General features: G+C 55.0%; 1 protein-coding gene across 3 annotated transcripts in view; it reads right to left on the minus strand.

Moving 5' to 3' along the window:
• Positions 1–281: 281 nt before the first annotated feature.
• The window catches only part of GBA2 (glucosylceramidase beta 2), a 70,623-nt gene continuing 54,634 nt past the window's right edge, over positions 282–16,270 (minus strand). For all 3 annotated transcript variants that reach the window (XM_084628943.1, XM_084628941.1, XM_084628942.1), the window contains 7 exons: positions 15,239–15,346; positions 14,457–14,608; positions 14,211–14,317; positions 12,944–13,086; positions 12,604–12,719; positions 1,807–1,998; positions 282–1,723 (listed from right to left, as the gene is read on the minus strand). In XM_084628943.1, coding sequence (XP_084485069.1) covers positions 1,487–1,723; positions 1,807–1,998; positions 12,604–12,719; positions 12,944–13,086; positions 14,211–14,317; positions 14,457–14,608; positions 15,239–15,346 — 1,055 coding nt within the window. In that variant the 3' untranslated portion in view covers positions 282–1,486. The remainder of the gene's footprint in view (positions 1,724–1,806; positions 1,999–12,603; positions 12,720–12,943; positions 13,087–14,210; positions 14,318–14,456; positions 14,609–15,238; positions 15,347–16,270) is intronic.

The raw sequence follows: 16,270 nt of genomic DNA on the forward strand, positions 1-16,270 counted from the left end.
CTGGCTGGGGCAGCCTGCAGGGCAGGGCGGGGAACATCTCCAGGTGGAGACTGGGAGGTCCTGGCCGTTTGAGCCACGCTGGGTGTTGCGGTGATAGACACAGACAGACTCAGCAGTCGACGCAAGACAGGAACGACTGGCTCCCAGGCCGCAGACAGGCCTGGAGGCCACTGCAGCTGCTGGCCAGAGGAGCGGGAAGAGTTTCTGGGAGCACGGGTGGAACGCAGCAGCCCTGCAGGAGCCAGGGTCACTGGGCTACAGCCGCAGGCAGAGGGACAGGCCCACATGCAGATGATATTTTATTATGATGATTTTAAATTAAAATTATTCAGCATTTAAAAACAGCTCCCTTGAGCCCCATGGTCCAGTGCCAGCTGTGATGGTGTGCAGTGGCCATGCAGGGGTGGGGGTGCTGCAGTGCCAGGGACAGACACCGCCCGTCCAAGAAGAGTTCATTTGGAATGAGGATTGTCGGAGGCCAGGCAGCGGTCCCCAGGCCTGGGGTGGATCATGCTGGGGAACTGCTCTTGCCACGGGTTGCCAATGGCCCCTGCCTGGACTAGGCACCCTGAAGGGACCCAGCCCAGCTGGGCAGCCCCTCGGGCCAGGGAAGGGCAATGGTGCCCTCCCTCACAGCAGTGCCCACGTCTTCAACTCTCCCTGCGCCTCTCCCATGGGCCGTGCTGCTGAAAGGGGGGGAGCTGGGGGGGGGGGCAGGGGGAGCATAACTGCTGCCAAGCTTCCCAGGGGCTTCTCCCTGCAGCGAGGGCTCAGCAGGTACCAGGCCCTCGCCCACGGATGGTCTGTGTCCTGCAGTGGATGCTGCTCTGCCACGCCCCACATGCAGGTGCAGCGATTACAGATGGCGACAAAATGCACCGTGTAAGGTGACAGCTGAGCCAGCAAGGGCAGGTGAAATCTGCACCCCAGCAGCCGGGGCACACGCCCGCCCCGACAGTGCCAGCCAAGTGCCGGCAGGGTGCGCACCACACCCACGTGCTCCTCCCTCCACGCCTTCTGCCGGGCGGTTCCGGGTGGGGCCGCAGGCAGGACAGGCACTGAGGGAGGCAGTGAGACCTGCCGGCCATAGGGATTCCCCACCTCCCGAGGGGACTTGCCCTGTGCATGGCAGAGCCCCGGAGCCACGCGGGAGAGGAAGGATCCTGGGCACAGCCCCCCCACGGACACTCCTTCCTCCTCATTCTCTCGGGGCTGCTCTCCCCACTCAGGCATCTGGGCCTGGGGAGCTGTCTCTCTTGTGGCTAGGAGGGCCCCGGGGATGAGGGACACAGCTAGGGCATGAAGCATGGGGCCCTGCTGCTCTGAGGGGGCAGGGGCACGTCTGTGTGCACTGGGGAGAGAGACAGGCTAGGGAAAGAGGAGGGAAGATACAGCAATTAAAATCACGTTTTAAAAAGGGGCAAGCGGCCTCCACACAGTCCCTGGCCTGCAGAGGGGCCCAGCACATGCTCCCCGGTTCCTTCCCTCACGGCTGGGGGGAGGTCTCCGGCACTGGGTGCAGCTCCGTGGCGGCAGGCGCCTGGCGGGCTCTGCTCTCCAGGGCCAGCTGCATGCTCCAGATGCTGAGGGGGCGCATGTAGGCCAGAGAGCGGAAGAGCTTCCTTTGGCAATAGGCCTCCGGCGTCTGGAAGGCCATGCCCAGCCGCTCCCACACGGTCCGGTAGCAGCCCTCCGCTGTGTGGAAGCCCTCCTGCACCAGGCCCTGCAGCAGAGGGAGGAGAGAGTCAGGCCCAGAGTCACCTGGCACCGGCTGCTCGTGCCAAGGGGCGCCGTGCACACACCCACCTCCTGGATCATGGTGGCTGCCAGAGCGTACACAACCCCAACCCAGGCCTCGCTGGACTGCAGGCTGGATGTGTCCAGGCTCCCATCGGGCCTCATGCCGTTCACGGCGCCCATCGTCCCATTGGCAAAGCTCATGACGTTCAGCTCAAAGATCGTCTTCAGCGCGCTGACAATATGGCTCCTGGGGAACACCTGCGGAGAGAGACGCCATCAGGCCTCTCAGCCACACAGGGCCGCACCCTGAACCCAGGGCCCGGCCTGCACCGCCCCAGGGGCTGGGCCTCGGAGACAGGTTATCTTTGAAAACTCGTGGCGAACCGGGGAAGTCCCGGATGACTGGAAAAAGGCTAATGTAGTGCCAATCTATAAAAAAGGGAAGAAGGAAGATCCTGGGAACTACAGGCCAGTCAGCCTCACCTCAGTCCCTGGAAAAATCATGGAGCAGGTCCTCAAAGAATCAATCCTGAAGCACTTGCATGAGAGGAAAGTGATCAGGAACAGCCAGCATGGATTCACCAAGGGAAGGTCATGCCTGACTAATCTAATCGCCTTTTATGATGAGATTACTGGTTCTGTGGATGAAGGGAAAGCAGTGGATGTATTGTTTCTTGACTTTAGCAAAGCTTTTGACACGGTCTCCCATAGTATTCTTGTCACCAAGTTAAGGAAGTATGGGCTGGATGAATGCACTATAAGGTGGGTAGAAAGCTGGCTAGATTGTCGGGCTCAACGGGTAGTGATCAATGGCTCCATGTCTAGTTGGCAGCCGGTATCAAGTGGAGTACCCCAAGGGTCACTCCTGGGGCCGGTTTTATTCAATATCTTCATAAATGATCTGGAGGATGGTGTGGATTGCACTCTCAGCAAATTTGCGGATGATACTAAACTGGGAGGAGTGGTAGATACGCTGGAGGGGAGGGATAGGATACAGAAGGACCTAGACCAATTGGAAGATTGGGCCAAAAGGAATCTGATGAGGTTCAATAAGGATAAGTGCAGGGTCCTGCACTTAGGACGGAAGAACCCAATGCACAGCTACAGACTAGGGACCGAATGGCTAGGCAGCAGTTCTGCGGAAAAGGACCTAGGGGTGACAGTGGACGAGAAGCTGGATATGAGTCAGCAGTGTGCCCTTGTTGCCAAGAAGGCCAATGGCATTTTGGGATGTATAAGTAGGGGCATAGCGAGCAGATCGAGGGACGTGATCGTCCCCCTCTATTCGACATTGGTGAGGCCTCATCTGGAGTACTGTGTCCAGTTTTGGGCCCCACACTTCAAGAAGGATGTGGATAAATTGGAGAGAGTCCAGCGAAGGGCAACAAAAATGATTAGGGGACTGGAACACATGAGTTATGAGGAGAGGCTGAGGGAGCTGGGATTGTTTAGCCTGCAGAAGAGAAGAATGAGGGGGGATTTGATAGCTGCTTTCAACTCCCTGAAAGGGGGTTCCAAAGAGGATGGCTCTAGACTGTTCTCAATGGTAGCAGATGACAGAACGAGGAGTAATGGTCTCAAGTTGCAGTGGGGGAGGTTTAGATTGGATATTAGGAAAAACTTTTTCACTAAGAGGGTGGTGAAACACTGGAATGAGTTACCTAGGGAGGTGGTAGAATCTCCTTCCTTAGAGGTTTTTAAGGTCAGGCTTGACAAAGCCCTGGCTGGGATGATTTAACTGGGAATTGGTCCTGCTTTGAGCAGGGGGTTGGACTAGATGACCTTCTGGGGTCCCTTCCAACCCTGATATTCTATGATTCTATGATTCTATGACAGCATAGGCAGATAGGGCCAGTACCTCATCTGCCTTCTGTACAGCACAGGCCATGGACGAGCACCCAGATGCCCGGGGCTGAGCCCTGTGGAGAGGCGGCAGGCTGGACGTGACGACAGCGAGGTGGCGAGCCACCACGGCCCCTGCAGGTCTGCTCCAATGGCTCGCCAACGTTCCCGAGCCAGCGGCAAACAGGGGAGCGAGGTGGCCGGCCCCACGTCTGCCTGCCTCTGGGTGCCCTAGCCTGAGGGGTCAGGTTCCCATTCTGCAGCTGGCTGAACTGGAGGGGCGAGACTCAACCCCTGACCGGCAGCCTTACCCACTCAGCCAGCCCCTCCTTAACCCTCAAACTCTCTGGCTTCTTGTCCTGCCTGTCCCTCCTGGATTACAGAGCCCAGCAGTCCCCGGGATCATGCCCCAGGCTGACCTTGTGCACATGGCAAGTCACCGCTCCATTTTCTCTTTGGTAAACTGACCAGACAGCGCACGTTCAGTCTCTCACCCTCACACCATCGGGGTGGCTTTTCCCCACCCTCTCCAGTTGTTCAAGGCCTTTTTAAAACGAGTGCCTGTGGCTCCCAGTCTCGGCTGCACCAGTGCTGCGCGCAGGGTAAAAGCAGCTCCCTGCTCCTGCCCGTGGCTGCCCCGTGAACACATCACAGGAGCCTTGTGTGCCATAGCAGGGCACGCGCAGCTCAGCGCGTCCTAGGACTGGCAGGGACCTCGGGGAGTCTCCAGTCCAGGCCCCTGCACTCATGGCAGGACTAAGTATTATCTAGACCAGGGGTCTCCAACCTTTTCACGCCCAAGGTCACTTTCTGAATTTAAGTGCAACCCAGGATTTCCCCTTCCCCGAGCCCGCCCCTTCCCCGAAGCCCCCGCTCCTTCCCCCCACCCCATTGCTCGCTCTCCCCCACCCCACTTTCACTGGGCTGGGGCAGAGTGTTGGAGTGCAGGAGGGGATACAGGGTGCTGGCTCTGGCAGGGGAGTCAGGGGTGGGGCTTGGGGTGCAGGAGCGGGTTTGGGGTTCAGGCTCTGGGAGGGGAGTCAGGGCTGGGGAACAGTGTCGGGGTGCAGGAGGCGGTGGGCTTGGGGTACAGGAGAGGGTTTGGGGTGCTGGCTCTGGGGAGGGTCAGGGATGGAGCTTGGGGTGCAGGAGGAGGTTTGGGGTACTAGCTCCGGAAGAGGGCTCAGGGCTGGGGGTTGGAACGCGGCCTCCCGCCGGGCAGCACTTACCTCCGGTGGCTCCCGGTCGGCAGCATAGCGTGGCTGCTGCTAGGGCCAGCTCCCTGCCTACCCCAGCCCCACACCACTCCCAGAAGGGGCCAATGCAGCCCTGCGGGGGGCGGGCAGCATGTGGCTTCGCACGCGGCCCCTCTCTGCAAGCAAAGCCCCCGCAGCTCCCATTGGCCGCAGCTCCCCATTCCCGGCCAACGGGAGCTGCAGGAGCAGTGCACGGAGGGAGACCCCTGCCGCCCCGCCCTGCCCTGGGACCGCGCTGGCCACTTCCGGGAGTGGTGTGGGGCTGGGGCAGGCAGGGAGCCGGTCTCAGCAGCAACCCCGCTGGGCCGCCGAAGATCGCGATCGACTGGGAGATCCTCGAGGATCGACCGGTTGGTGACCACTGATCTAGACCATCCCTGACAGGTGTTTGTCTAAACTGCTCTTCGAAATCTCCGACGATGGAGATCCCACCACCTCCCTGGGCAATTTATTCCAGTGCTGAACCACCCTGACAGTGAGGCAGTTTTTCCTAAAGTCCAACCTAAACCGCCCTTGCTGCAATTTAAGCCCATTGCTTCTTGTCCTGTCCTCAGAGGTTAAGGAGAACAATTTCTCTCCCTTCTCCTTATAACAGCCTTTTATGTGCTTGAAAACTGTTATCATGTCCCCTCTCAGTCTTCTCTTCTCCAGACTAAACAAACCCAAGTTTTTCAATCTTCCCTCATGGGTCATGTTTTCTACACATTTAATCATTTTTGTTGCTCTTCTCTGGATTCTCTCCAATTTGTCCACATCTTTCCTGAAATGTGGCGCCGAGAACTGGACATAAGACTCCAGTTGAGACCTAATCAGCACAGAGTAAAGCAGAAGAATAACTTCTCGTGTCTTGCTTACAACACTCCTGCTAAGACGTCCCAGAATGAGGTTTGCTTTTCTTGCAACAGTGTTACACTGTTGACTCATATTTAGCTTGTGATCCACTATGACCTCCAGATCCCTTTCCTCAGTATTCCTTCCTAGGCAGTCATTTCCCATTCTGTGTGTGTGCAACTGAGTGTTCCTTTCTCAATGGAGTACTTTGCATTTGTCCTTATTGAATTTCATCCTATTTACTTCAGACCGTTTCTCCAGTTTGTCCAGATCATTTTGAATTTTAATCCTGTCCTCCAAAGCACTTGCAAACCCTCCCAGCTGGGTATCGTCTGCAGACTTTATAAGTGTACTCTTTATGCCATTATCTAAATCACCGATGACGATATTGAACAGAACTGGACCCAGAACTGATCCCTGCGGGACCCCATTCCTTATGTGCTTCCAGCATGACTGTGAATCACTGGTAACTACTTTCTCGGAATGGTTTTCCAGCCAATTTTGCACCCACCTTATAGCAGCTCAATCTAGGTTGCATTTCCTTAGTTTGTTTATGAGAAGGTCATGCGAGACAGTATCAAAAGCTTTAGTAAAGTCAAGATAGACCACGTCTACCCGCTTCCCCACATCCACAAGGCTTGTTATCTTTTAGATGTTTGCGAATTGATTGCTTAATTATTTGCTCCATTATCTTTCTGGGTATAGAAGTTAAGCTGATTGGTCTATAATTCCCTGGATTGTCCTTATTTCCCTTTTTAGAGATGGGCACTATATTTGCCCTTTACCAGTCTTCTGGGATCTCTACCGTCTTCCATGACTTCTCAAAGATAATCGCTAATGGTTCAGATATCTCCTCAGTCAGTTCCTTGAGTATTTTAGGATGCATTTCATCAGGCCCTGGTGACTTGAAGACAGAAGAACATAAGAACAGCCGTACTGGGTCAGACCAAAGGTCCATCCAGCCCAGTATCCTGTCTACCGACCATGGCCAATTCCAGGTGCTCCAGAGGGAGTGAACCAGCAGATCGAGGAATGTGATCGTTCCCCTCTATTCGATATTGGTGAGGCCTCATCTGGAGTACTGTGTCCAGTTTTGGCCCCCACACGACAAGAAAGATGTGGAAAAATTGGAAAGCGTCCAGCGGAGGGCAACAAAAATGATTAGGGGGCTGGGGCACATGACTTATGAGGAAAGGCTGAGGGAACTGGGATTGTTTAGTCTGTGGAAGAGAAGAATGAGGGGGGATTTGATAGCTGCTTTCAACTACCTGAAAGGGGGTTCCAAAGAGGATGGATCTAGACTGTTCTCAGTGGTGGCAGATGACAGAACAAGGCGTAATGGTCTCAAGTTGCAGTGGGGGAGGTTTAGGTTGGATATTAGGAAAAACGTTTTCACTAGGAGGGTGGTCAAGCACTGGAATGCGTTACCTAGGGAGGTGGTCGAATCTCCTTCCTTAAAAAGAAAAGGAGGACTTGTGGCACGTTAGAGACTAACCAATTTATTTGAGCATAAGCTTTCGTGAGCTACAGCTCACTTCATCAGATGCTGTATTTTCCACTTTATGCATCCGATGAAGTGAGCTGTAGCTCACGAAAGCTCATGCTCAAATAAATTGGTTAGTCTCCAAGGTGCCACAAGTACTCCTTTTCTTTTTGCGAATACAGACTAACACGGCTGCTACTCTGAAACCTCTCCTTCCTTAGAGGTTTTTAAGGCCTGGCTTCACAAAGACTTGACTGGGATGATTTAGTTGGGGATTGGTCCTGATTTGAGCAGGGGGTTGGACTAGATGACCTCCTGAGGTCCCTTCCAACCCTGACATTCTATGATTCTATACAAAGGGTTGGAATAAACAGTCAATTTTCAGAATGCAGAGAGGCAAATAGCGGTGTCTCCCAGAGGTCTGTTCTGGGATCAGTCCTATTCAACATATTCATAAAGGATCTAGAAAAAGGGGTAAACAGTGAGGTGGCAAAATTTTCAGATGATACAAAACTACTCAAGATAGTTAAGTCCCAGTGTGATGAAGCGGGACTGTTCTTAATGTTTTCTCTGAATATTGTGGGGGAGTCTCAGTTTCCCCTAGGCAGTTCTTAAGTATCTAGGGGGTGGGATAAGGGTGTTTGATCATTGCAGAGCCCTGGAGGGCAGGTGTGTGCAGGGGTCTGGACACAGAGAATGGCCGACACCCTGTTTCCTGGCAGCTGATGGCCTGGCCCTTCCCCCCCTGCAAGGTAAGAGCTAAAGTGTTGGAGAACAAAGGAATCAGGTGACCTCCTGGCCCGGGAAAGGGACAAAGCCCAGAGGAGGAGGGGCTGGAGGGAGTTTCAGTTTGGGGCTGGCTGGGACATGGAGTTAAGTGCAGATGGGGTTGTCTGGCTCACTGCCCCCCAAAATGGACTCGGCTGAGGGGTCCTGTTCTGGGTACCTACAAGCTCTGTTTTAGACCATGTTCCTGTCATCTAATAAAGCTTCTGTTTTATGGGCTGGCTGAGAGTCCCGTCTGACTGCGGAGTTGGGGGGCAGGACCCTCTGGCTTCCCCAGGAGCCCCGCCTGAGCGGACTCGCTGTGGGAAGTGCACGGAGGGACAAAGGATGCTGAATGCTCCAAGGTCAGACCCAGGAAGGTGGAAGCTGTGTGAGCTGTGTGTCCTACAGACAGGCTGCTCACAGAAAGGAGACTTCCCCAGAGTCCTGCCTGGCTTCGTGGGGAGCAGTTCCAGAGCATCGCCCGGGGACCCCGTGACACCCAGGCAGACTGCGAAGAGCTACAAAAGGATCTCTCAAAACTGGGTGACTGGGCAACAAAATGGCAGATGAAATTCAATGTTGATAAATGCAAAGTAATGCATATTCATAATCAAAACATAATCCCAACTATACATACAAAATGATGTGGTCTAAATTAGCTGTTATCACTCAAGAAAGATCTTGGAGTCATTGTGGATAGTTCTCTGCAAACATCCACTCAGTGTGCAGCGGCCATCAAAACAGCGAACAGGATGTTAGGAATCATTAAAAAGGGGATGGAGAATAAGACGGAGAATATCTTATTGCCCTTATGTAAATCTATGGTACATCCACATCTTGAATACTGCATACAGATGTGGTGTGGTCTCATCTCAAAAAAGATATACTGGCATTAGAAAAGGTTCAGAGAAGGGCATCAAAAATGATGAGGGGTTTGGAACGGGTCCTATATGAGGAGAGATTAAAGAGGCTAGGACTTTTCAGCTTGGAGAAGAGGAGACTAAGGGGGGATAGGATAGAGGTCTATAAAATCATGAGTGGTGTGGAGAAAGTGAATTAGGAAAAAGTTATTTACTTGTTCCCATAATATAAGAACTAGGGGCCACCAAATGAAATTAATGGGCAGCAGGTTTAAAACAAGTAAAAGGAAGTTCTTCTTCACTCAGCGCACAGTCAACCTGTGGAACTCCCTGCCTGAGGAGGTTGTGAAGGCTAGGACTATAACAGGGTTTAAAAGAGAACTGGATAAATTCATGGAGGTTAAGTCCATTAATGACAGGTTTCAGAGTAGCAGCCGTGTTAGTCTGTATCTGCAAAAAGAACAGGAGTAGATGTGGAACCTTAGAGACTAACAAACTTATTAGAGCATAAGCTTTCGTGGGCTACAGCCCACTTCATTGGATGCATAGAATGGAACATATAGTAAGAAGAGATATATACATACAGAGAACGAGGAAGTTGCCATACAAACTGTAAGAGGCTAATTAGTTAAGATGAGTTTTATCAGCAGGAGAAAAAAAACCTTTGCCGTGATAATCAAGATGGCCCATTTAGACAGTGGACAAGAAGGTGTGAGGATACTTAACTTTAGGGAAATAGATTCAATATGTGTAATGACCCAGCCACTCCGTCTCTGTTCAAACCCAGGTTCATGGTATCTAGTTTGCATATTAATTCAAGCTCAGCAGTTTCTCCTTGGAGTCTGTTTTTGAAGCTTTTCTGTTGCAAAATTGCTACCCTTAAGTCTTTTACTGAGGGGCCAGAGAGGTTGAAGTGTTCTCCTACCGGTTTTTGAATGTTCTGATTCCTGAAGTCAGATTGTATCCATTTATTTGTTTGAGACTGTCCGGTTTGGCCAATGTACATGGCAGAGGGGCATTGCTGGCACAGGATGGCATAGATCACATTGGTAGATGTGCAGGTGAACAAGCCCCTGATGGTGTGGCTGTTGTGAATAGGTCCTATGATGGTGTCACTTGAATAAATATGTGGACAGAATTGGTATCATGCTTTGTTGCAAGGATAGGTTCCTGGGTTAGTGTTTTTGTTGTGTGGTGTGTGATTTTCAGAGTACAGCCGTGTTAGTCTGTATCCACAAAAAGAACAGGAGTACTGAAGCAAATACTCTAGAGCAACCACACACTACAGGATGGCAGGAGAGAGACCACAGAATCATAGAATATCGGGGTTGGAAGAGACCTCAGGAGGTCATCTAGTCCAACCCCATACTCAAAGCAGGACCAATACCCAACTAAATCATCCCAGCCAGGGCTTGGTCAAGCCTGACCGTAAAAACTTCTAAGGAAGGAGATTCCACCACCTCCCTAGGTAACGCATTCCAGTGCTTCACCACCCTCCTAGTGAAAATTTTTTTCCTAATATCCAACCTAGACCTCCCCCCACTGCAACTTGAGACCATTACTCCTCATTCTGTCATCTGCCACCACAGAGAACAGTCTAGATCCATTCTCTTTGAAACCCCCTTTCAGGGAGTTGAAAGCAGCTATCAAATCCCCCCTCATTCTTCTCTTCTGCAGACTAAACAATCCCAGTTCCCTCAGCCTCTCCCCATAAGTCACGTGTTCCAGTCCCCTAATAATTTTTGTTACCCTCCGCTGGATGCTTTCCAATTTTTCCACATCCTTCTGGTAGTGTGGGGCCCCAAACTGGACATAGTACTCCAGATGAGGCCTCACCAATGTCAAATAGAGGGGAACGATCACGTTCCTCAATCTGCTGGTTTGCTCCCTATGGGGCACCTGGCATTGGCCACTGTTGGTAGACAGGATACTGGGCTGGATGGACCTTTGGTCTGACCCAGTACGGCTGTTCTTATGTTCTTCTGTCTTCAAGTCACCAGGGCCTGATGAAATGCATCCTAGAATACTCAAGGAACTGACTGAGGAGATATCTGAGCCATTAGCGATTATCTTTGAGAAGTCATGGAAGACGGGAGAGATCCCAGAAGACTGGAAAAGGGCAATATAGTGCCCATCTCTAAAAAGGGAAATAAAGACAACCCAGGGAATTACAGACCAATCAGCTTAACTTCTATACCCAAAAAGATAATGGAGCAAATAATTAAGCAATCAATTCGCAAACATCTAGAAGATAATAAGGTGATAAGTAACAGTCAGCATGAATTTCTCAAGAACAAATCGTGTCAAACCAACCTGAGAGCTTTCTTTGGCAGGGTAACAAGCCTTGTGGATGTGGGGAAGCGGGTAGACGTGGTCTATCTTGACTTTACTAAAGCTTTTGATACTGTCTCGCATGACCTTCTCATAAACAAACTAAGGAAATGCAACCTAGATTGAGCTGCTATAAGGTGGGTGCAAAACTGGTTGGAAAACCATTCCGAGAAAGTAGTTACCAGTGATTCACAGTCATGCTGGAAGCACATAAGGAATGGGGTCCCGCAGGGATCAGTTCTGGGTCCAGTTCTGTTCAATATCGTCATCGGTGATTTAGATAATGGCATAAAGAGTACACTTATAAAGTCTGCAGACGATACCCAGCTGGGAGGGGTTGCAAGTGCTTTGGAGGACAGGATTAAAATTCAAAATGATCTGGACAAACTGGAGAAACGGTCTGAAGTAAATAGGATGAAATTCAATAAGGACAAATGCAAAGTACTCCATTGAGAAAGGAACACTCAGTTGCACTCACACAGAATGGGAAATGACTGCCTAGGAAGGAGTACTGAGGAAAGGGATCTGGAGGTCATAGTGGATCACAAGCTAAATATGAGTCAACAGTGTAACACTGTTGCAAGAAAAGCAAACCTCATTCTGGGACGTCTTAGCAGGAGTGTTGTAAGCAAGACACGAGAAGTTATTCTTCTGCTTTACTCTGTGCTGATTAGGTCTCAACTGGAGTCTTATGTCCAGTTCTGGGCGCCACATTTCAGGAAAGATGTGGACAAATTGGAGAGAATCCAGAGAAGAGCAACAAAAATGATTAAATGTGTAGAAAACATGACCCATGAGGGAAGATTGAAAAACTTGGGTTTGTTTAGTCTGGAGAAGAGAAGACTGAGAGGGGACATGATAACAGTTTTCAAGCACATAAAAGGCTGTTACAAGGAGAAGGGAGAGAAATTGTTCTTCTTAACCTCTGAGGACAGGACAAGAAGCAATGGGGTTAAATTGCAGCAAGGACGGTTTAGGTTGGACATTAGGAAACATTTTCCAACTGTCAGGATGGTTCAGCACTGGAATAAATTGCCCAGGGAGGTTGTGGAATCTCCATCACTGGAGATTTTTAAGAGCAGGCTGGACAAACACCGGTCAGGGATGGTCTAGACAATACTTAGTCCTGCCATGAGTGCAGGGGACTGGACTAGAGATCTCTCAAAGTCCCTATGGTTCTATGACTCCTTGATTTGGCTTCAGGGCCTCAGGGCTTTGCACTTGTTGCTTGGCTGGTGAAATCTAAGGACAGTGCTCACAGCCAGTCTGAGGTTTTGTGCCCACGCTCCTAAGTCCCCCAGACAGTATGACCGTTTGACTTTGCATTTGTCCCATTGTGTTTGAATGGGCCCAGCTTCCCACGCCATCCAGATTGCTCTGTATGGCTGCCCCATCCCCATCAATTGCCACTCCCCTAATCCTTGTGCCATCTGTAGATTTTCCTTCTCAACCTACCACCCCCCACCCTGGGTGGCGACAAACCTTCTCTCACCTGGAACTCGCCGTCGTCCAGGCCGCTGGCCCGGAGGAACCACTGCCCGGCACACTGGTCGGACATGACGGTGCTGGAGAAGGGGCCCCCGCTGCTGTCGTAATTGTAGTATTTCCCTGCAGTGGGGACGAGAGAGTCAGCTAGACAGTCACACCCCCGCCCCTGACACCGGCAGCTCCTCCTCTCACACCGCACGGCGCCCCACAGGGCGGGAGTCACTCGCTGCCCGAGGCAGACACCCAGTGTCCTGGAGCAGGAGCCCGCACCCCGGGCTGAGGGTGGGTCAGCGCAGCACCCCTCGTGGGGACAGCCGGAGCCCAGGCAGCCTGCCCATACGCACCATTCCACAGCAGCCGCTCAAACGCCTCTGTGCCCTTCCTTCGGATGGCGCTGTATTTCTGTAGGACCTCGTCGTCACCCACAATCCCAGCCACCTTGCACATCACACAGACGGCTGCCAGCCACAGGCTGCCGCAGTACGCGCTGCAAAGCAAAGGAGACGGGTTTGGGCACGAGCCGCTGCCGCCATGCCGACATATCCGCCACGTCGGCCTCACAGCCCTGGCGCTACCATGACGGGCACATTCCAGGGCCCTAGACAGAGACGGGGGCTGCACTTCCCATCCACCCTGCCGTCCCCGAGCCTCACAGCCCTTGCCCCCACCCCTACCTGGGGGGGCGGTGCAGCCCCGAGAGTGCAGCCCCCTGACCTGTCCTTTCAGCCCCATGGGAGCTGGAGCAGCAGCAGCCCCGTGCTGCCAGGCACAGAGACCCCGGCAGGCACCCCCGCCCATCCCCGGAAACGCCGGGGCTCGCGCTCCGCACTGAGCACCGCGCCAGGCAGGTAGCCGGCTAACCCTGGTCACCCAGTGAGCAAAGGCGGGAGGGGACACAAGCCAGGGCTGCCTCAGCTGGCAAAGCAGGGCTCTGGAGCGGCCACCGACCAGCGACACCCCCAGCCGGCACGGCCAGAAGAGAGACTCGCAGAGAGGCCGGGCTGTCAGCAGAGGGGCAGAGTTGCTGCACTCGCTGTCTTCCAGCCACCAGCCAGCTCTTGCTGGCCGTATTTTCACGTTGTGAAGAGTCAGCAGCAGCCACTCGGCACAAACGCCCCGGGCCCCGATCGGCTGCTCCGGGCAGTACCGGCAATGACTCCCCGGCGCTGAGTGACACCACGTGCCCTGGGGTAGGCACCTGCCCGGGCACACCCAGGCTGTCCTGGGCTGTGGTTCGGGCAAAGTGCTGCCCTCGGGGCCCCGGGGAGCCCGGCACGGCGGGTGCAGACGGAGCCAGCCCCCGAAGGGAGCCACTCGCCCTGGTGCAGCTCTCCAGGAGCCGTCACATGCTCCAACAGGGCTGAAAACGCCGGGTGACCCCAGCCCAGCCCCGCACTGCATCAGGCCCCAGCAGCCACCAACTCCCCGGCCCTGCCCCTGCCCCTGCCCCCTCGCCTCCGCCACTCTCCCACTCCTGGCCCCGAGCCGCCCCCCGCCCCTGCCCCCTCGCCTCCGCCACTCTCCCACTCCTGGCCCCGAGCCGCCCCCCGCCTCCGCCACTCTCCCACTCCTGGCCCCGAGCCGCCGCCCCCTCCCCCCCCGCCCCCTCACCTGGCCCCAGTCGCCACCCAGGCGTCATAGGTCTGGTCAGCAAAGCCCGAGTTTTCTATCAGCCCGTCGTCGTCCGTGTCGAATTTCAGCTCCGCGTCCATCACAGCCTGTGGGAGAGAGACCGAGACCGTGGCCCCACTGCCCCCAGGACACAGCCCTGTGCCGGGCGCTGCTCCCCTCTCCCCAGCCGCAGGGCGCCGCGTTCTCCCCCCACGCCGCAGCCCCAGCGGGAGGCTCTGGCTGTACCTGGCAGACGGGCCACATGTCCCGCAGGTAGGCAGCGTCCCCGGTCAGGGAGAAGTCGCGGTAGACCTGCAGCACGAACTTCAGGTTGAGGTCCTTCCAGCCGGCCGTGTCGTGGATCAGGTAGGCGTTGACCCGCTGCCACGGCTCGTCCTCTGAGCAGGGAGAGAGCAGCTCTCAGCAGCCCTGCCCAGGGGGGCAGCCCCGCCGCCCTCCCCGTAATGGCACTGCGCCCCCCCCAAGCCTGCAGTGAGCCCGCCTGTAACGGCACGGCGCCCCCCCCACGCCCGCAGCGAGCCCGCCTGGAACGGCACGGCGCCCCCCCCACACACCTGCAGTGAGCCTGCCTGTAACGGCACTGTGCCCCCCCCACGCCCGCAGTGAGCCCGCCTGGAACGGCACGGCGCCCCCCCCACGCCCGCAGCGACCCCTCCTGTAACGGCACAGCGCCCCTTCCCTGCCACCAGTGAGCCCGCCTGGGAATGGTGTCCCCATCTCTGTAAGTGCACTGCACACCCACCTCCACAGCATTTCCCCCCAACCTAGCGGCAATGGGGGGGCGCTCCTGGTGGTGGCCTCCCTGCCCCACTCCCTCCCGCCCCTCTTCCCCCCGGGCACACCAAGGGACAGTTTGGCTGCATCTGAGGACACGTTCCCAATGGGGCTGTGCCCAGCTAGGGAGCTGGATGAATTCAGCGTGTGGGGCTTTTATAACTGAGCTGGAGAATGGGCTGCCTGGCACAGCCCACCCCTGGCCCCAGCCACATGCCAGGGCAAGACCTTACCAGGCTCCCCGATGTCGTGGGGCACCACGTTCCTCAGCTTCACCTGGGCCGTCTGCCCGTTCATCAGGTACAGCCTGGGCTGCGTGTCCTCGTTCAGCACAGCGGCAGCTGGGGGACACAGACCCTCAGTGAGCTGGCAGGCCCCAGCCATGCCAAGGTCTCCCCGGCCCGTGGGGTGAGCACCCGTTACCCCTGCAGAGACCGCTCACCCTGGTGCCAGGTGTGGGGTGCTTGTGCCTGGAAAACCACCCGGCGGTTCCCAGTTTCGGGTCAGAATGGGTGACGGCCCCCGGCCTTGGCAGGAGCAGTGAGCTCAGACGGCTGCTGCTGAGGGCCCCGGGGCCACACTTGATCCCTGCCCTGCTCGGGTGCAGCAAAGAGGCGGAAACCACCCCCAGTGCCCAGATGGGATTCCCCGGCCGGAGCAGCACGGTCACAGATGGCTCCCTCCCTGCCTTGGGGGGGGCAGGGTGTGTGCCAGTTTGCTGGTGCCCTGGGCCAGATGGGGGGTGGAGCAAGGGGCTGGTGCACCCACTGAGGGGCTGGGGTGGGGGGTTATTGAGCCCGATGAGGGGCCTGGGCGGGGCGAGAGCTGGGCACAGCCTATCAAGGGGCCTGGGTGTGGCGAGGAGCCAGGATAGGGATCGGTGAGCCCAAACAAGGGGCCCGGGCGGGGCAGTGGGCTTAGCCAGGGGCCCAGGAACTGTGACGAAGCGGGACTGTTCTTAATGTTTCTTCTGAATACTGTAGGGGTGTCTCAGTTTCCCCTATGCATTTCTTAAGTCTCTAGGTGGTGGGATAAGGGGGTGTAATTGTTGCAGAGCAAAGGGCCAGGTGTATATAAATGGCCGACACTCTGTCTCCTGGCAACTGATGGCCTGGGCCCTTCCCCGCTGCAAGGTGAGAGCTAAAGGGTTGGAGAACAAAGGAATCCGGTGACCTCCTGGCCCGGAAAAGGGACAAAGCCCAGAGGAGGAGGGACTAGAGGGAGTTTCAGTTTGGGGCTGGCTGGGAACGAAGAGTGAAGGGCAG

This window comes from Lepidochelys olivacea (genome assembly GCF_965140295.1).
Source record: "Lepidochelys olivacea isolate rLepOli2 genome assembly, chromosome: 5".
NCBI classification, from domain to species: Eukaryota; Metazoa; Chordata; order Testudines; family Cheloniidae; genus Lepidochelys; species Lepidochelys olivacea.